The 21120-nt window shown below is 40.2% G+C and overlaps 1 protein-coding gene across 5 annotated transcripts in view; it reads right to left on the bottom strand.

Annotated features, from left to right (window-relative positions):
• USP34 (ubiquitin specific peptidase 34) overlaps positions 1–21120 on the bottom strand; it is a 242948-nt gene that overhangs the window by 105376 nt on the left and 116452 nt on the right. For 3 of the 5 annotated variants that reach the window (XR_012903003.1, XM_075925542.1, XM_075925544.1), the window contains 8 exons: positions 18652–18752; positions 13796–14005; positions 12131–12256; positions 10263–10385; positions 10053–10136; positions 9527–9613; positions 4842–5042; positions 31–198 (listed from right to left, as the gene is read on the bottom strand). Coding sequence is in view for 4 of the 5 variants with exons in the window: in XM_075925542.1 (XP_075781657.1) it covers positions 31–198; positions 4842–5042; positions 9527–9613; positions 10053–10136; positions 10263–10385; positions 12131–12256; positions 13796–14005; positions 18652–18752 (1100 nt within the window). In the remaining variant the exon portion in view is untranslated. The remainder of the gene's footprint in view (positions 1–30; positions 199–4841; positions 5043–9526; positions 9614–10052; positions 10137–10262; positions 10386–12130; positions 12257–13795; positions 14006–18651; positions 18753–21120) is intronic. The other 2 variants (XM_075925543.1, XM_075925545.1) reach the window with 2 other exon arrangements.

The raw sequence follows: 21120 nt of genomic DNA on the forward strand, positions 1-21120 counted from the left end.
GGAATGAGATTAGTGCCAGACAGATCTCACCTGCTTTGGAGCTGGGGAACAATGGTGCCACAAGTCTCTACTCTCAGATTCCTTCCATAGTGCTGCTTTTGTTGTGGATGCCAGAGTGCAGTGCACTGATGAATCCTGTGTTGGGTCTTGCCATGCCAAGATGGATTGCAGTGTTAGAGTCTCCTCCATAAGGAGCTGCTTTAAAAAGAAGTCCCATTCCTTTTAAGTTCTAGAATGAAACCTTTTACAAATTCTTCACCTATCTGCATGGTGGGCTTCCCCCAAACACTTCAAATAAGTGTTGTGGAGGTTGCTCATTGGCATGGGCTTATTGCAGGACTTGCAGAGTTTGAACCACTTAAGCATGTCCCAAATCCCCATGAGAAATTAAGTGGTCAGGGTGGAGGAGCAACCCATACTCTTAACTGTTAATGCTAGTAGTCAAACTAATGTTAAGACTGCAACTTACCTGAAAGGGTTGGGAAATGAGGAGAACTTGCTAGCAAGCCACCTCAGGTCCAATGACCATTACTGGTAGTAAGACGAAAGTAAGGAGGCACCAGGTTATTAGGGTCATATATTGAGAGCCATGGAGGTCCCCCTTCAGGGGGTTCCACAGCCAACCTGATGAGTGCTGCTAGAGGAAAATTTTTTCCAACAACCATGCACGCAGCACATGTAAACCTAACTGGAATCAACATGTGCAATCACTCAAAAAACAAAATTTAAAATGATTTTTTTTTAAGTTGAGACTTGGTTTTCTGATATGTACATGTATTCCTCTAAGTCAATAAAAGTATGGGAACTAAAATAATTAAATGTAAAAGTTACTTTTAAAATTTGTCAAACTAAACATAGATTCACCAACAGAACTGATAGACCTGAGACGTTACAACACTACACTAGACAGTGACTAGATAATCCATTATCTAACCTTGCATTAATAAAAATCTAAGTTCCAAATAAAACCTTGAAAACATGAACAGAATGTAACTGAGGTTTTCTTTCCCAGATATGAGAGCTAGAAACCTCCCCCCACCCACGTCACAGAATGAAAATCTGGATAAACTTTTCAGGACCCACCAAGTATCAGGTACTTTAGAGGAAAAAACACCTGTAAATTATGATTATGACAAAGATAAACCTTTAAGACTAACAGCATAAAAATCATCCATTAATAAAGTTTTAAAGTAGCCTATATGGTACAGATTGCTACAGACTCCATGTCTATTTTGCCTAAGATCTACACTACCCTGGGGCCATCAATCTAAGTTACACAACTTCAGCTTTGTGAATAATGTAGCTGAAGTCGACATACTTAGATCTACTTACTGTGATGTCTTCACTGTGGTGAATCAATGGCAGATGCTCTCCCATCAATTCTGCCCATGCATCTCATTCTGGAGGAGTGCTCAGTAGCCAATTTACTGTGTCTATACTAGATGTGATAAATCAACCCCAACAAGATTGGCTGCAGCCCATTGGTATGGAGGGTAGTGTAGCCATGTTCTAAGACTTAACACTCTCAGAAGTTCAATGTGCTGGCCTTTCAAACTATATTTAACAAAGCAAAACAGGATATCTGGCTTCAATTCATAGTTCTGATCTATCACCCCCTAAGATGTGCAGACAAACTTCAGCACCTAGGTGGTAAGAGTGGCTCACATACTCAACAGCAATCTGTCCTTAGTAAGTACATCTCTACACATCTGGGGCCACAACAACAGTGGTCAATTTTCATGTATGCATGTGTACACCCAGGGAGGTGGGAGGGAACACAGATTTATGAACAGAAACAAGTGATGTAAAGCATATGGAAGAGATTTACTTCTTTCATTAGAGTTTTACAACTACAGAATAAATCGGTTTAATATTATAAAGTAACGCTAGTATTAAACTATGGTTAAAATTGAGCTCTTACTTCCATTCTAAAATCATATTTTCAGTTGCTTTTAACTTTCCGGAAAGAGATAGCTAGAGGTAAAAATTTCTCACATTTGTTCTCAATCCATTAGTACTTATTTAAGTCTGTTGAACTCTTTTTGAGTTCCCTGACATTAAAAAAATAAATACTAATTTTGACAGCTGACTTTTTTTGGGATTCATTTTTACTCTTTGGATAATTGAAGTCTTTTGTAAAATAAACCTTAGTTTGGGCATTATATTCACCTAACACTACATCCTTTCACATACCTGAAGAAATGTAAGAGTTGGTTTCTAGTTATGTTAAAAAACAAAGCAAAAAATTAATAGGACCTGGAATTTTGAAATACTGAGATCCTATCTGAAAGGTGATCTGAAACTATTTTGAAAAACACTACAGCTACTTAAAGATTATGTGCTGAATCTCCCAAACCAATAGCAAGAACAGTATATATAATTATATTTCTGATGTTTACTTATTCTGTTTATATATTATTTAGATTTTCAGAAAGTCTTTGACAATGTCCGTCACCAAAGACTCTTAAGCAAAATAAGCTCTCAAGGGATAAGAGGGAAGTTCCTCTCATGGATTTATAGCTTGTTAAAAGACAGGAAACAAAGGCTAGGAATAAAAGGTCCATTTTTAAAATGGAGAGAGTTAAATCATGGTGTCCTCCAGGGGTCTATACCAAGACCAGTGATGTTCAACATATCATACATGATCTGGAAAAACTGGTAAGGTGGTAAAATTTGCAGATTATAAAAAAAATCTACTCAAAATAGTTAAGTCCAAAGAAAATTGCAAAGAGTTACAAAGGGATCAAACAAAACTGGGTGACTGGGAAACAATATCAATATTGATAAATGCTAAGATACATTAAAAACAGAATTCCAAAAATGCATATAAAATAATAGGGTCTAGGTTAACTTTCAAGAAAGTTCATAGAGTCATTGTATATAGTTCTCTGAAAACACCAACTCAATGTGCAGCAGCAATCAAAAAAACTAACAGAATGTTGGGAATCATTAAAAATGGACTGATAACAGAAAACATATTGCCTCTATAAAAATCTACATCATGTATACTCGCCCCATCTCAAAAAAGATATATTGGAATTGGAAAAGGTACAGAAAGTGCAACAAAAATGATTAGGGCTATGGAACAGCTTCCATGCAAGAAAAATTTAATAGGACTAGGAATTTTAAAGATGGAAAACACATGAGTAAAGGGGAATATGAGAGAGGTCTACAAAGTCTTGATTGCTGTGGATGAAGAAAATGAGGAAGTGTTATTTGCTCCTTCTGATAACACAAGAAGTAGGTGTCACCAAATTAAATTAATACCCAACAGATTTAAAACAAACAAAATGTACTCCTTTGCGCAACGCACAGTCAACATGTGGAACTCTTTTCCAGAGCATGCTGTGAAAGGCCAAGACAATAAAAAGGTTAAAAAAAAACGCAAGATAAATTCATGGAGGATAGATCCATCAACATCTATTAGTCGGGATGGGTAGATTTGGTGTCCCTAGCCTGTTTGCCAGAAGCTGAGAATGGGTGACAGGGGATGGATTATTGCCTGTTATCTTTATTCCCTCTGAAGCATGTGGCATTGGTCACTTACAGAAGACAGGACGCCGGGCTAGATCCAGTATGGCCATTCTTATGTTACTCTTTTTTGGCTTATTGCTTTTTTTGTTTCTGTGAAAGGCTATTCTTCTTCAACTGCTTTTTTCCCCACTTGGTTTAATACCCACTGATGACAATCACCCCAATACAGTTTGGACCTCCCCGGCACGTGAGCAGTCCCAAACTAGGGAATTTGCCAAGCCAGGAGAAGTCAGGCCTCAGGCTCTCCTGGTGCTCCCTTCCCAGTTGCGGCCCCCCAGAACGCCTGCTTGGCTCTGCTGCTCTAGCCCCATGGTGGAGCTCCACGTCAAGCCGCTGGCTAGCTCTGGACAGCGGAGTTTCTCTCTGGCTAGCTCCACTCAGGCTGCTGCAGGGCGCTGCGCCCCTAGCCTGCAGGACTCCCTGCTCTCGGCTGCTGGCTCCACTCCGGCCATCAAGGCTTCTCTCCAGGATGGTCTCACTCTGGCCGCAGCAGGACTCCGCGTCCCTAGGCAGCAGGGCTCTCAGCCCCTTGCTGCTGGCCCTACTCCAGCTGGTGGGGCTCCCTTCCCCTGGCCACTGGCCCAAGGCCTGGATCCCTGTCCCCAGGTCACTAACCCCGTGAGCTGCCAGACATTGGCAACCTTTGTGGCTAAGGCTCTCTGGTCCTGCAACATCCATGGTCTAGCACCAGAGCATCCTGGACCACAGAAGTTGAACTTCTAGTAGTTACATAACACAGGAACAGTCCACAGACATGTCCAAGGACATGATAGTCACCTAACAATGGTAAGCTTAAGGGGGGCATAGTAAGTCCTTCTTCTCTCTACACTTCCCACTTTTTACATTAATATGAATATGTTGTTTCCTTTTGTATGAAAGATGTAATATGAAAAACAAGCTTAAAACAAAGTTGGTGGATTAATAGTAGGTCTTAATAGGTAGGGTCTAACACTGTTCAACAGAGGGTGTGATGGTGCCAATAGAGTGCATTCTGGGCTGTCTTCTAAAGCAGGAATTGATGAATTGGGGAAACAAAACATAACAAAAAAAATCAAATGTTCAGAAAGTCCCATCTGTTTCCTTGAGACATTCCGCACATAAATTCGAACTAGCTTTTTAAACTGAGCATCTTTACTCTAACTGTATTTAATTATTTCCTGATATGTCACCTCTAGAGTTTAGATTAATTTACTACACTATTTACTCATTTAATTAAAAATAATGTTTTATACTTCACCCCTCTTTGATTAATAAAAGGGAACCTACAGCATGCAAGTATGTGCACGTACATATAATTTGTTTCTTACCTCTGTGAGACGAGGAATATGAAGGCCCTTTACATGATCTCCTCCAGTCTTCCTTGATTTGCCCGGCCAAGTTCTTTTCCTGTGGCTTTCTGCTATACCAGACCAGGCAAAGACATCATGATAAGCTAAATCCAAATCTGAGGGATCTACTGCAAATTGGCATATCAACTTCAGCAGGCAAGCAAGACAGTCTAGCTGCCACTGTGGGTAAGAAAAAAAATTAATTTTCCTTTTTCCACAAATTCTGGTATTTCTTTTTCTAATTTTGAACTTGAAACACAAAACTTAAATGAGCTACAAAGCTAACAACTAAAGCACTAATTGGAAGAGCTAACAAAATCTGCACTAGACATTAAAGAAACTAGGGCTGGTATTAAAATCTTCTCTATCAGAACTAGTCCAAATTACAGGTGCAGTTATGAGACGAATGATATTCTGAGTATATAATTCAATTTTACAGTCTACAGCATTTTCTGGCACTTACATTTACTTTGCAAGGCTATATTTCACATGGTTTTTACTGTTTTAAATTAAACAATTATTTATGTGGAGACAAATTATATTAAAATACCATTTTGTACTATAATCAAGGGCGCCATTTTGGGAGGATAGGAGAGGCAGCAGCCATGCGCTCCAAGACACAGCTTGCTTTTCATCTCCTTCCCTGGACACTAAGGCTACGTCTAGACTGGCCCCTAATTCCGGAAAAGTCATGCAAAGCAGGTAAGTCAGAATAGGGAAATCCGCGGGGGATTTAAATATCCCCCGCGGGATTTAAATAAACATGTCTGCCGCTTTTTTTCCGGCTTGGGGAAAAGCCGGAAAAAAACGTCTAGACTGGCGCGATCCTCCGGAATAAAGCCCTTTTCCGGAGGATCTCTTATTCCTACTTGATTCCTATTCTGACTTACCTGCTTTCATGACTCTTCCGGAATTAGAGGCCAGTCTAGACGTAGCCTTAGGGAGTGAGGGGAAAGTGCTTGCGTTCCGTGCGTGCCTCTCATGTCTAGTTGGTGATCTCCCTTTACCAGCCAGGTGTGAGAGGCATGCACGGAATACCAGCACTTTCCCCTCACTCGCTGATAGTCTGGGGAATGGGATGAAAAGTAAGCCGCGTCCTGGAGCGCACAGCTACTACCTCCCAAAATGGCACCTTTGACTGTAATATCTCTAAAAAAAATGAAAACATCTGATTCACTCAGAACTTTCTGATTTTCTTTCCTCTTAGCACTCTGATCTCCAATGGTTTCATCTCATATAGACTATTACTGCTGCATACACTTTTGTACAGCACAACCAGCAGTTATAGTATCTTAGAAATTAAACTAACACAATAACAGGGTCCTATCATACACATACACTAGCATAGCTCCCTACACCTATACAGAACCCCACAGAGTGTGTAACACTTTGCACAGGTGCAGGAATCTACACTAGAATATTTATTTACAGGATTAGTGACTTTTGCCTTGATACTTCTGTTCAACAAACCTAAATGGAAGATCAACTAAGACAGCAATAGAATCTTCAGCTTATGCTTGGAATTGAGAGAAAGACACAGCATCTCCCTTCTCCTAACACTATTCTAGAGAGAACCAGCAGGTATTAAGCATCATGAGAGAACTAGAGAAGTGTATTTATACAAGTATTTACACGGATTAGAAAGACAACTGAAAAAACAAAGCTCAAAATATTATTCTCCTGTAAAAATAGTTTTTATTTATCTTTAAATATCCCAAGTACTGAAACACACACTCATCATGACAGTTTATATTAATAAAATGCTCACATTGAACACAAAAATAAAAACAAACTCCATCTAATGAACATAAACAGATAAGAAATCCAAACTCCAATGTAATATCCAAGGTACATTTCTCTCACACTAATTGATAGATGAATAGTGATGATAGATACAGATAGAATCAAAGGACTTGAAAGACCCTCAAGGGGACTTCCAGCACAGTCCCCTTCACTCATGGCAAGACTAAGTATTATCCCATCCCTGACAGGTGTTTAACCTGTTCTTAAGAACTTCTAGTGATGGAGATTTCACAACCTGCCCTGGAAAATTATTCAAATGCTTAACTATCTAAACAGGAAGTTTTTCCTAAAATCTAACCTAAACCTCCCTTGCTGCAGTTTAAGCCCAATGCTTCTTGTCCTATTCTCAGAGGCTAATAAGAACAATTTTTCTCCCTCCTCTTTATAACACGTTTATGTACTTGAAATCTGTTGTCTCCTGCCCCCCCCTTCAGTATTTTCTTCTCCAGACTAAACACATACAATTTTTTCAATCTTTCCTCAGAGATCATGTTTTCTAGATCTTTTTATCATTTTTGTTGCTCTCCTCAGAACTTTCTCCAATTTGTCTACATCCTTCCTGAAATGTGGTATCCAGAACTTGACATAATAATCCAGTTAAGGCCTTAACAGTATGGAGTAGGAGGGACAGAATTAGTTCTTGTGTCTTGTTTACAATCCTCTTGCTAATACACACCAGAATGTTTGCTTTTTTAAGCAACAATGTTACACCATTGATTCATAGTTAGCTTATCTACTATGACACTCAAATTCTTTAAACAGTAATCCTTCCTAGGTAGTCATTACTCATTTTGTAAGTGAGCAAAAGATTGTTCATTCCTAAGTGGAGTACTTTGCATTTGTCCTCATAGTATTTCATCCTATTTACTTCAGAATATTTCTCCACTTTGTTCAGATCATTTTGAATTGTAATCCTATTCTCAAAAGCACTTGCAGCTCCTCACAGCTTGTTATCATCGGCAAACTTTATAGGTGTACTCTCCATGCTATTATGTATATTATGGATATTATGTCATCTTAAAACCAATCCCTACAGAACCTCCACTTAAGTTCTTCCATCCTGACTGTGAATCACCAATAACTGGTTGGAAAACCATTCCCAGAGAGAAGTTATGAACCTGTTTTATAGTAGCTCCTTCTGGGTTGTATTTCTCTAGTTTGTTTAAGAGAAGATCACTTGTGATAGTGTTAAAAGCCTTACTAAAATCAGTATATAACACATCTACTGCTTCCACAATGCAGTTACCCTGTCAAGGAAAGCTATTGGTTTGATGTAATCCTGGCAAATCCATGCTGATTGTAAATTATCACCTTATTAACTTCTAGGCATTTGCAAATTATCTGAAGTTCTCCCAGGTTGTGTTTATCCCCCTTTTATAGATTGGCTCTATATTTGCCTTTTTCCAGTCTTCTGGAATCTATCCCAGTTTTCAAAGATAATTGCTAATGGCTCAGACATCTACTCAGCCAATACCTTGCGTACTCTTGGATGTATTTCATGAGGACCTGGCAACCTGAAGACATCAAACTTGTCTAAGTAATTTTTAACTTGTTCTTTCCCTCTTTTAGCCTCAGATATTCCCTCATTTTCTCTGGCATTCACTATGTTAGATATCCAATCACTACTAAACTTTCTGGTGAAAATGGAAACAAAATGGAATGAATTAACAAAATATATGAAATGGACTAACACCAATGTGCAGTTAGGGAATTTTCCTTTTAAGCCCTTGACTGTGGTGGTAGTGATTTTTCTCAATGCCAAGAATGGACTGTGTACCAAGAAATAAATGCACTATTTCTTTAAAGTCAGTTTGAAAAAAATAGGTTTCCCCTTAAAACTACCCAACAACTCCTCTTTTGAATATATTTTTGTTATCCAACATTCTGACCACGTTATTGCAAACTTAAGCTCTGATATTACAATCAGATCTGTGCAGATGCACAGCTCTGCATGCATGAATACAAGGCCTCACTCCAAAAATTAGTTTCCAATCTGAGAGTTAGTGAGGGGAACTATGTTATCTTTTAGGTCAACAAAAGATCACATTTTCTTAGGACTACAGAAATAAATAAATAAAATAAATAAATAAAGTCACAAAACCAGTAAAAAGTCAGAAGCATAAAAGCAATAATGTTTTTAAAAGGTAGATTAAAATTGTATCATTCCAACATTTTACATTTTATGAAAAAAAAATACTATATTCTGCAGTTAGTGTTTACTATCATCAAGTTAGCAGCTGGTCTGTACCGATTACAGATGGAAGCACTCGGCAAACAAGTTTCAATGCCCAATACCTGGCTTATATTCAACACTTTTCAAAATTAATAGTATATTTTTCATTTCTTCTCTTTTTTCTTTTTCTTTTTTTTTTTTAATTAACAAAAAAGGTACAAATTGTAACTCTGGCCTGGCACCCTTGGGATATGACCAACCAGGGACTGGGGGAGGGGAGAAACACTTGGACAAAGAGGCAGGGCGGCTGCAGAGCCCCACGGACAGGGCCAGGAGCACAACCCCATGACAATGAACCAAGCCATGAGGCTACCAGGCTCCAGAGCCACACCCTACCTCTTCCCCTGAGCACCTGCCCCCATCTCCAGTCCTCCCCCCGAGACTGAATACTTCAAATTGCTCATTTGCAGTGTTCTGGAAGTTCTGGGAGGGTGGAAGGAGAAGTTGCTAAACGTGAAGCCTGGTTTTTCTCCATGAGTGCTCCAGCTCAGGAGCACCCATGGGAATGCCAGACCACAGATGTTGCCGGAAGTTTAGACTATAGAGGCTAACAAAGGCTGATAGCAATAGAAGCTCTCAAATGGGATTGCTTCCTTATAGCTGGGTAAAATAATAACTTATCACCTACCACAGTCCATGGTTCTTGCTCTTTCGGCTCTAGAATTCCAGAATTAAAAATTTCTAACAATTGTTGAAGCCCTCCAGCAGCAACAAACTGTAAGTAAATTACAACAACGTAAGAAAAATCAGATACATACTGTGTGTTTAAAAGTCCTTGTTTCAATTATAAATTACACAATTAAAAATCAGAAATAAAACACTGGATAAATTATGCAGTGACAATTTTTTTGAAGGACACAAGAAAAAACTGTATAAAAATGTAATAAACTAAGAGGCTTGATTTTTTGGAAAAAACACAGAAGTTAGAAATTAATTTTATTTTTCATTAATCATTTACCCCAGTAATTCGGATTTCCTGACACCGTCCTAATGCGCAAAGTATTCTGTGCTAAAAATATGACCTTGAGATCAAGAGACTCCAAGGAGTGAAACAAAATACTGAAAGCTCGTACTATCTTAAAAGAACTTTTAATTTCTGTCATTTTGAAAAAAAAACTACACCATATATTACAAAATACTCAAGTAAACCAAACCTTGCAGCTCCAGGTGTTTTTACTATTTTCTATTTGATCTTCACTAGAATCATCCGAGTCTGGATAAAGATCACTATAACTTCCCTGAGAATAAACAGAAAAAGAAATTACTATATTTCTAGAATTTTAAGTACTAAATAATTAATTAAGAAAATTTGGATTTAGAAACAAAAAATACTTATTTTTCTACTATATGTGAACTTATATTACCGTAGATTCTCGCCTTATTCTTCTGTTGGGTTTGCCCAAAGCTTCAATGATTTCAAGGGCATACAAGAGTTTATGGGCACTTTTTAGTCGCAGGAGATCTTTCCAACTAAATCCATCATTACCCTTGGAAAACAGTTAAGAAAATTAAATCCAATGCTGATCTGACCATAGAGGCAACAACAGAATTTTTAAAGAGAAAATGGCAAGTCATTTGTTTTTTACATATCTTTAAATTAGTAATAAATATTACAGTTACCAAAAATGTTTCAGATAAATTATTCAGATAGACAAATTGCATTAGATATAAGTACAGAAGTGCAATTAACTCAGTATTAACTAAAAATTACTAGAGCACATGCAAAACAATTTTAAAAACATTTTAACCCTAGTGAGAATATTCAACATGCAATTCCAAATGGAAAGATAAACCTTTACTTTAAAAAAAAGTCTTAAGATGCACTTTGAAGGTTAAAAATATTTATTCGTATTTCAGTAACTATAAATAAGCAAGCACATTTTGTTCATGTTCCAAAACAGTTCACCTTTGGACTCAAACTGTTGATGCAAAAATTTAGTCTGAATGGAGCATTATCCAGAAAGCTGTGGCATGTGTAAAACAGATCCTATTCTAGCTTGCACAGTTACAAACTATCATATCTACACAAGTTATATTTTAAAAATATTTTAAACGTGTACATTTGGATTACATTACAGTATTCCCTCTCCTTCCCCCACTATATATTGTCCTTTACTTAATCTTGGCAGAACCTCCTTATTGCCATTTAAAAATTGTAAAAGGTGTGATGGCTGCTGGTCAGCACAGCAGAGAATAGATAACTTATTTAGGGTTACCATACATCCGTTTTTTCTCTGACATGTCGTCCTTTTCACTTCTTAAACCTAAGTCAGGCCAGGTTTTTTAAATGGCTAAAAACGTCCAGGATTTTGCCCTGCAAACAGGATCAAGGAGGAGGTGGGGACACGTGTCTGCCAAATTTAATGTTCAGAGTCCTGTGCCCAGACTGTTAACGGCTGCTTTGTGGATGCGCCCCAGCGCCTGGTGGGAAAAGTGAGAGACCCCCCAGGGCAGGTCCGATGTGGGGGGGAAGGGTTGCCCGCTGCCCCACTAGGTTATGTCCCTGGCTCTGTGTGTATCTATGTACACCCAGATCTAAACACACCCAGGACAGTCGAGTTTTGTTGCTGTATTTTATAATTATGCAAAGCTGGAGTGAGAGAGTTAAAACAAGGCACACTAGAAGGCAAACAACATACGACTCAGTTTTAAAGCCACAAAAAATTTGCAGGCTAGAGTTAAAGAGGATTGCTTTAGCATTCAGTATATCTACAGTTATGTACTTTTATAATTACACCTACAATAGACTTGAAAATAATTACATTGTTTCATGTTGCTGTGTACATTAGCAGATTTATTAAATTAATTTCAACATGACGCAATTAAGTTACTAAAGATAACATTCGCTAATCATTTTACTTATTTCATTCTTGATTTTAAAAAAATTACAACTTTAAAGGCACAAATCAGGAAACTAAATTAGGAAAGTGGCAGGCTTATGTTTATTTCAACAAAGAGATGAATAGGTAAAAATGAACCCCTCTTTATTTTCTCACTATGTCCAACGCAAAACTAGAGAATATATCTGTCTCTAAGACCTGTCCTGTTGTATTATTAGTGAAATTACTCTGTCTTTCATTCATGTCAATGACATTCCTTGCAGAAATCAGTTTTTTTAAATAACTGTTGCATTGACGATAATTCAATTTTGGGTACACTGTAAAAATTCTACTGTAAAAAGTCTTACTACATTGAAGATTACATGTATTTAAAACAAATACTGTTGGCTGACCTGTTCATCTGAAATATTCTGGAATGCCTGTAACATGTTAGGACATGTAGGCAGAAGCATTAACAGTTCCCAGACACGCCTGGACAGATTTTCTGCATGGAGATGGAGTTCTTCGCATCTTGCACTCTATTATATATAAAAAAATCTATTATTATTATTAACAGTTTCTTAATAAAAGCAACCTCACTGATATTTTACAGTTTGAAGTTTATTTATATTTTAAACAAAAGCAATTCACTCTCAAATTTAAGTTTATTAAATGAAATAAATCTATAAATACAGCATGATAGTTTAGGTTTCAATGAAATAGAAGGAAATTATGTCTCTTTATGCACTATACTATAAGGACATGCATAAAGACTCAGGTGTATTTAAATTCAGAATTTATTTACAACTACTCATTCCAATAAGTCCCCAGTGTAAATCCCATTGGTTTATTTGAAATTATACCACAGATGAATGAGTCGCTAAGTTTTACAAAATATCCTTAAAAATATTTCTTCAAGTCCCTTTACTAGCCACCATACATGTTTTCAGTACAGGTTGAACCTCTCTAGTCTAGCACTCTCTGGTCTGGCAATGATTTTAGTTAGCTGGATGTCCACTTATCAAGGAGTGCACAAGTATCCTGCAGTCCCATAAAGCCCCAGTTCTGACTCTGTGTTCTTTGCTGTTATTTAGCTTTAATTTACCCCTAAATGTCTTCTAAGAGTCAGGTAAGCAGTTGAAGTGTTTGTAATGCCACTAGACAATATTGTCCTCCCCTGGTTCAGCAAATTCTCTGGTTCGGCACTGATCAGGTCCCGACGATGCCAGAGCAGAGTAGTTCAACATGTAGAACACTTCCGTTCCAGAACAACACATTTTTTAGAACAACTAGTACATGAGATCACAGTATTTCAATTATAAGAAGCTTAGATCAGTGGTGTCAGCCTTCTTACACCCAAGTCACTTTTAGAATTTGAGGGAAACCTAGGATCTACTCTGCCCCTTTCCCAAAGCCCTCCCTGCTCATTCCATCCCTCACTGCTCCTCCTCCCCCGCCACCATTTCTCACTTTTCCCCCACCACTCACTTTCACTGGGCTCAGCAATAGCATTGGGGGCAGCTCTTATCTTGGACAATGGCACAGCAGAGCAGCTGCTAGAGGCAGGCTCCCTTCCTGCTCCAGCTCCATGCCACTCCTAGAAGGGGACAAAATGCCCCTGCGGCCCATGGAGTGGCACATGGCTCTGAGTGCTGCACCTGTCTGCAGGCATTGCCCCCAGCTAATGGGAGCTGCGCGGCAGTGCCTGCACACTGCAGCAGTTCACAGACATTGCTCCCCTGGAACCATGGGGACGTGCTGGCCAGTTCCAGAAAGCAGTATGGGGCTAGGGCAGGGAGAAAGCTTGCCTTAGTGGCAACTCAACCGTGCCACTGAAGATCATGATCGACTGGGAGAAGCTCCAGGACGGACCAGTCAATCGCCATCAACTGGCTAGTGACCACTGGTTGAGATGGATGATAAAATTAAATATGCAGATATAAATATTAGATTTATCTTGACATTTAGATACCATGATGAGAAGCCATCAGAAGTAGACAGATTGGACAGAAATAGAATAAATTAAATTCAACTGGACAGACATATTCAGTTATCCTAATTAAAGCTCACTAAATTACCTCACTATCTTCCATAACCACTTCACCAGAAGGAGGTTTAAAAGATGCAAGCATCTCTAACAAATCAAAAAGAGTGGTAAGATGAGGCTCTTGCAAAAGTAAAAGCATTGGAATGTTGTCCTTCTGAGGAGGAGGTAGGCAAGATGCTGGAAGCTGAACACCTTCACCTTTACGCTCTCTCCTTGGTGCACCCAAGGATACAAACACCATCTAGAAATGGGGAGGAGGAGACAAAGAGAGACTGTTAACAACCCAACTATAATTACCATGTTTTAAATCAGAGACAGCTTATAAATAGAAATAGAATTAAAAACATGGTTTTGGAAGAAACTAATGTATCTTTCATTGGTGATCCTTCAGCTACATTTCAAAAGAATGTCAAATTTCAAAAATAACAAATTGGGGGAAGTTCTGGGGATTTGCTTTGATTTTGCTTGACATGGTATATATGAAATAGGGCAGCAGCAGAATAATTAAAAAGTTGCCCTTTTTTTGGTAGGGGGAAGTGATGAACAGAGGGGTTGTTCAACATTGGATTCTCTATTTGCAGTGGCTGTACGGGTAACCTTTCTTCCTGCAAAGTAGACATTAGCCTATCTTTCTTAAGTATTGGGGATGGATTCCCACTCTTAAGAAGCTTAATCACCACTTAGGCGGTAAGCTGATCTGGGTTGCAAGCCTTGATAGGCATTAGAGTAAATGAAGATGTAATAGCATTCCTAGACTTTTATGAGCTGGTTTACAGGATGCTTTGGATTAGAGAATCAAAAGGGAGAAAAGCAGTTGCTGACAACCTGAGTTGTCGTTGCCTTCCCTCTTTTCCTTGCTCTCAAGACAAAATGCTTTGAAATGCTATCCTGTTGGTGACCACTTGGCCAAAGTCTTGATGGCTGTTTTGTTTTCACTGACCCCTGCTTTTCTCTAGAAAAGATAAATGGTTCCAAATTTTACGTCAATCCTTCAGTGCCTACTGCTTCACAGCCAGAATTTGGCTTTTTAAACCCCCCCCCCCCCCAAAAAAAGCCAAATTACTTTTTACAACAGTAAGGCAGCAGAGCAACAGAATGTAAACATATGTTAACAGGGACCAACAGTAACTTTATTTTGCATGTAATGAGAATGAACACAATATAGAAGAAAATAACAAAATTGTTTTAGAAAACAGTCAGATGTTGCCAAAGAGAATTACACATTTTAACACCTATTACACTGACTGGTCTTCATATGACAAGAGCAGCATGCCATCTGATAATACTGCTTCCGTTTCGTAACTAGTGTTCGAGAGGTGTTGCTCATGTCTATTCCATATATAGGTGTGTGTGTACGCCACGTGCACTGGTGCCGGAAGATTCTCTCTTAGCAGTACCCATACAGAAGCACTACTAGCACCCCCTGGAGTGGTGCCTCCATGGCACAGTATAAGGGCCACTGTGCTTCCCCCACCCTCTGTTCCTTCTTACTTGAACTCTGACAGTAGGAAAGATGGCAGGGCATGGAATGAACATAAGATACTGTCTTGTCCTCTTCAGCTGCTTGCTCATGTCCAAAGGCAACTCCAAACTCCAAACAGTAGCCCCAAGTCAGGTAGGAATTCACTGCTTTGTTGACTGAAGCACAGCTCTGCCAAATCCAGTGTCATCTCTAACCTGCTGAGTGATGGTATGGTGAGACATGAAAGTACTGGCTGAGGACCAAGCAGCAGCTCTGCAGATGTCTTGGATGGGCACATGCTACAGGAAAGCCACCCAGGATGCCTGGGTCTTGGTGGAGTGAGTACAAACAACCTGAGGTGGAGATACCCATGCCAAGTTGTAGCAGGTGAGTATGCACACAGTAATGCAGTTAGAAATCCACAGCAATGACACCAACAGGCTCATAATTTGGTCCACAGTGGGGACAAAGAGTTGTGTCAACTTCCAAAAAAGTAAGTAGAAGGCCAGAACTCTCTGTAAATCCAGGCGTCTCTCCTCTGTCATCTTGTGAGTCTTGGAGTTATCTTGGCCCATGTGAAAAGAAATACGACTTTTCAGGAGGAAGGCCAAGCAAGGCCACAGTGGTACCATACACTTGTAAGACCGTGTATGGCAGGTCTGAAGTCAATGCCTTAAGCTCTGAGACATGTTTCACTGATTTTACTACAAGAAATGCCACATTCTCAGATAGGTGGATAGGGAGCACAAGCTAAGTGATTCAAAGAGTGGTGCAGTGAGCCTGGAGAGGACCAAGTTAAGACCTCAGTGTGGGACTGAGTCTCTTACCTGGAGGTATAGCTGTTCTAACCCTATCAAAATTTTGTCAGTCATATCATGGAGGGGGAAAAAAAGCTCCAGCACAGGCTCATGGAACACAGAGATACCTGTGAGATGCATCTTGATGGAGGAATGCATGAGACTTTAATCTTGCATGTGTAGCAGGTACTCACATACATCTTGCACCATCAAGTGTGTTGGAGAAATGCTGTACTCCAACACCCACCAAGAGAACCTCATCCACTTCGCCAGATAGGCAGACCTTGTGGATAGTTTCTGGCTCCCCAGAAGGACCCATCAGAATGCCTCTGAGCAGGGATGTTCCTCACGTGTCAGCAAAGGAGCATCCACACCAATAGACAAGGTCTTGAGACTGGAATGGAGAAGTCGGCCACTGTCCTGGGAGAGAAGATCTGGGTACCACCGCTGGCATGGCTACATTGGAGCAACTGTGATTACTCAAGCCTTACCCATTCTGATTTTTAGCAGGAGCTGGCTGATAAGTAGGATGGGTGGAAACGTGTATGGGAGAACCATGGACCACATTAGGAACAAACTGTGCGGGAACGCCAGTTGACCCCTTATTGGGAACAATACCGGTGATATTTCCTGTTCTGTCTAGTGGTGAACAACTCGATCCAGGGAAAGTTTTGGAAGATTTTTTGGGCCACTTCCACATGTGATGAGATGAAAAGTCCCTGCTAAGGCAATCCATGAGGGCATTCTGAGCTCTTGGAATATACTGGCACCAGCCATTGCTGAAAGGGTCTCATATGAAGGCCTGCATGCAGCCATGTGCCCCAGGCCATGATGAGGGGAATGTGGACACCTTCACAATTTGACCCAAAAGGTTTTGGATTCTAATGCAGGAATGCTCGAGCTCACATCAAGTCTGTCATGATGAACTCTGTTCTTTGGACAGGGATCAGCGTAGGGTTCTGGGCATCCACCAGAAGATTTACGACCCATAGTGTCACAGCAGCTCCTGGACACTGCGTTGAACCTCTGAACTGGAATGATTTTGTCAAGCCAATTGTCCCGATATGGATATATGATTATGCCCCTGTGCCTCAGGTAAGTGGTGATCACCAACATATATTTGGTGACCACTCTTGGAGCTGCTGCCAGACCAACGAGAAGGACTGTGACCTACTAATGAATGGGCCCAACTGTGAATCTGAGTCAAAGTCTGTGTCTAGGGAAGACTATAATGTGAAATTATGTATCCTTAAGTTGAGGGCAGAGGACCAGTCTCCCTGATCTAGGGAGGGAACAATGGAAGCTAGGGAGACCATGCGAAACTTCAACTTTTGTAGGTAGCTGCTGAGGTTGCACAGGTCCATCTTTATCTTTTGGGGTTGCCATAGCCCATCTTTAGCCTTTAGGATAAAGAAGAAGTGGAGTAAACCCCCTTTCTCTGGAAGTGAGGCGGGATCATTTCCACTGTCCCCAGTCACAGTAGTCCTTGTTCTCCCTGTAGTAGGAGATGCTCATGAGAAAGGTCCCTGAAGAGGGATAATGAAGGGAAGTGTGTGAGGGGAGGAGAGCAAAAGCAAAATGTACCCGTACTTCCCTCTACTGTTTGGAGGATCCTTTTGTCCAAGGTGATGCTGTTCCAAATTGGGAGGAAATGGGAAATGCAGTTGAAGACGACAGGGTAAACTGGATCCTGAGAATAGTCCAGTAGGTCATCCTCAAGCGTACCCTCAAAGGGGGCATTTGGCTTCTGGTATACTGCAGGATGACCCTGCCTGACTGGAAGGGTGGCTCGGATGTTTCTTGTAGTCCCTGGTCTTTTCAGAACGTCAAATGAGGCAAATGGTTGTGCAGGTCTGAACCACTTGGGGATCAGAGCAGGGACATATTCCTGTACAACCCTCAAGATTCTAGGGCTCTTTGCAGTTTATTGTCTATTTGTTCTGCAAACAGTGCTTTCCCATCAATGGGGAGGTCCTGCCACAATTGCTGAGCCTCTGAGCACAAGCTGGAGAAGAGCAGCCAGAACACTTGCCACATCATTTGGGCTATCGAGTCAGCTACACACAAAGCTGCCTAGAAGGCTGCTCTCGCCACAGCCATGCCTTCATGCAAGATGCTCTGGAGCTCCTTTCACAAAGGGTCCAGGAGCATCCCTTTGAACTTGGCCATAGTCTGCTACATAATTGTAGTCATATAGGCCAAGGAGTGCTTGCTGGTTTGCCACCGTGAACTGTAAACTGGATGATGAATAGACCTTTCACCCTAATAAGCCCAGCTGTTTTGAGTCTTAATTGTGGGGAGAAATCTAACTACCAGAACTACTGTCCATAGCAAAATAAAGAAGAAATAGGTAGGTCAGCCAAATGATATGAACAAACTTGCATGAGGCAGCAGAAGGTTCCAGCACTGTCACTGGCAGAAAGAAGAAACTGTGGGAGGGAAGAGCATGAAGCAACCCCGTCCCTTATAAGGAGCTCCAGGGGGTGCTAAAAGCACTACCCTACATGTACTCTTAGGGGGAAAACTTTCAGCACTGATGCACTTTGTGAGCACATACACCTATATGTGTAATGGACACAAGAAAAACTTGAACTTTTTATATCTGTCTTATCTTCATGCTGATAATACCTGCATATCCTTAAAGCCCAATTCATGAAGTGTTTTTTCATCATAATCAGTTGTTAGTTCGTGACCAGATGAAATCATTCTCACAGGTCCCATGAGCCCACCTACAATAAAGCACAACATAGTGAATTTCTGGACTCTCTCATTGGCTACTTTAAAAAGCATAACTTTAAAAAAAAATTAATATTAACATTGACACTCCATCTGATGAAAATATGTAAGCCCACAGGGCATGACCCAAAGCCCCCTGACGTCAATGGGAATCTTTGCACTGACTTTTTCATTAACCTCTGAATCAGGCCTTTAATTACTTCCTTAGCAGTATGATTAAATTGTATCTTGTAATAAAAAAGGCAAGGGGGAAAAATCCTGTCTTACGGGGAAGAGAGAGGGATAATAAAATAAACTTACCTAGAAGGAACTATTATCAAGTTCCTCCAAAGATGGAAAATTATTCTAAAAGCATTTATTTTAAATACTGATAGTTTAATAAGGCATGAATGTCCTAGGAATTTTCTTTTAATTACCACTAAAGTGTGTAGTATTAAATCACTATAAAGCACTATAATCTTCTAAATGAAGGATTTGGGTTTGAAGGATCCAGAAAGGTTCACATCTATTTGCTATTAAGACTGGATGGAGCAGAAGTGGCAGATGGAACTATTCCACCCCTTTTATAGCCATGCTTTTGTACACGTGGAACAGAGTGGAAGAATAATGTCTATGCTCTACCACATTCTGCTATAAGATGATTTCATTTTCCAAGCGGACTGTGAACATAGTGAGGACACTTGAAGGAAAACTAGCACACAGTGTCATCAAGCATAGAGCCGATATACTAACTTTCCACAATGAATAGTCTCTCTCACCCCATTATAGTGTTTAACATATATTTTTTTCATAATTTCTTCTTCGACCTCTCTAGCAAAATTTACTTTTAATTAAGACAATGTGAATTGCAGATGACATCTATTAAAACAGATAATCATTGTTTGTGAACATCAGAAAGAATGGCATAATAGCATTAGAGAGGCAGAAGCTGGAGTGCAGTAATGGCTCAGGCTGTGTCAAGGACAAAGACCCTTCCAGTGGAATCACCATCTAAACAGTGATGAAACATGGTTGGCAAAGGTCACAAAGTGCTGAAAGTTCCCAATGATGTGGCAAGGCACTAGCCACAGTCCTAAATAAAGCAAATTAAAAAGAAACAAACGTGACGAGGTTACTTACCTGTAACAGGGGATTCTTTGAGATGTGTGGTCCCTACCTATATTCCACTGAGGTTATGTGCATGTGGCATGTGCCTGGAGTGGGAACTTCTCAAAGTAGTAGTGTCCACCGGTCCGCGCATGGACTCTGGTAGATAAAGGGCATGGAGGACAGGCCACGCCTTCAGTTCCTTCTCCACCACTAATCTACTAAATCCGAAACAGAGGTGAAGGAGGGTGGAATTGGAATAAAGGTAAGTAGCCACCTCCTCTTCTTCGAATGATGGTTAATATTGTATTTCACGGATGGTGATTAACCAGCAGTACCTAGATCGTGGAGGGGGAGATGATGATGAAACCGTAGAACAGAGGACTTGTATACCAAATGAGTCACAGTGTCTTGAACCAGTGAGGGAAAAAGAAGTTTGTACTGAACTCCACATATCTGCCTTACATAAGTCGAATATCATGGACCATGGCAATAACTGATGCTTGTACTATTATGGAGTGGGCCCATATCCCACCTGCTTGGCACTGCCATAACAAGTGATTGCAGAACGTAGTACACTATGGAACCCGCTCTGAGATTTTCTGGGTGAAGATGATCCATCCCTGAATTCAGACTACTATGGCAACAAACATCCAACATCTCGTCCTTTGGAGGGGAAGAGTCCTATGTATATCAAGAAAATGAAGCTGCTGTTCAGGAAAGAAGATGGACAGATGTATGGGTTGCTTGGGTTGGAAACAGGAAACCGCTTTCAATAGAAATATGGGATGCAAGCACAGTGAGACTTTGTTCTTATGCAATGTGATGAAAAGAGGATTTGCCAGTTCACCAATCTTTCCTGCACAGGTAATAGTGACCAGGAAAGAAACCTTCATGGAAAAAAGAAACCGGGAGCAAAAGGTCAGAGGTTCAAAGGGCAAGTTTATGAATGCCATAAGGACTACGCTGAGGTCTCATTGAAGAGCAAACAACTGAACAGAAGGGTATTTGCATAAAAGGCCCTTCCATAATCAGGAAGACAAAGGTGAGTGAAAACCAAATGCTTCTCACATGGGAACATGGACAGCATTGACAGACACTCTGTGCACCGTGATGGAGCTAAGAGTAAGCTCCAAGGCAATTAGAGACAGTAAGTAGCCTAAGACCATGAGGATCCACATAGCTTAAGGAGCAAGACCTTTCTGCTGGGCCCAGAAAGTGAAACATATCCATTTGGCTTGGTATGATCATTTGACTTGTGGAGTCCCTCTTACC

Source organism: Pelodiscus sinensis, chromosome 3 (assembly GCF_049634645.1).
Source record: "Pelodiscus sinensis isolate JC-2024 chromosome 3, ASM4963464v1, whole genome shotgun sequence".
Taxonomy (NCBI): domain Eukaryota; kingdom Metazoa; phylum Chordata; order Testudines; family Trionychidae; genus Pelodiscus; species Pelodiscus sinensis.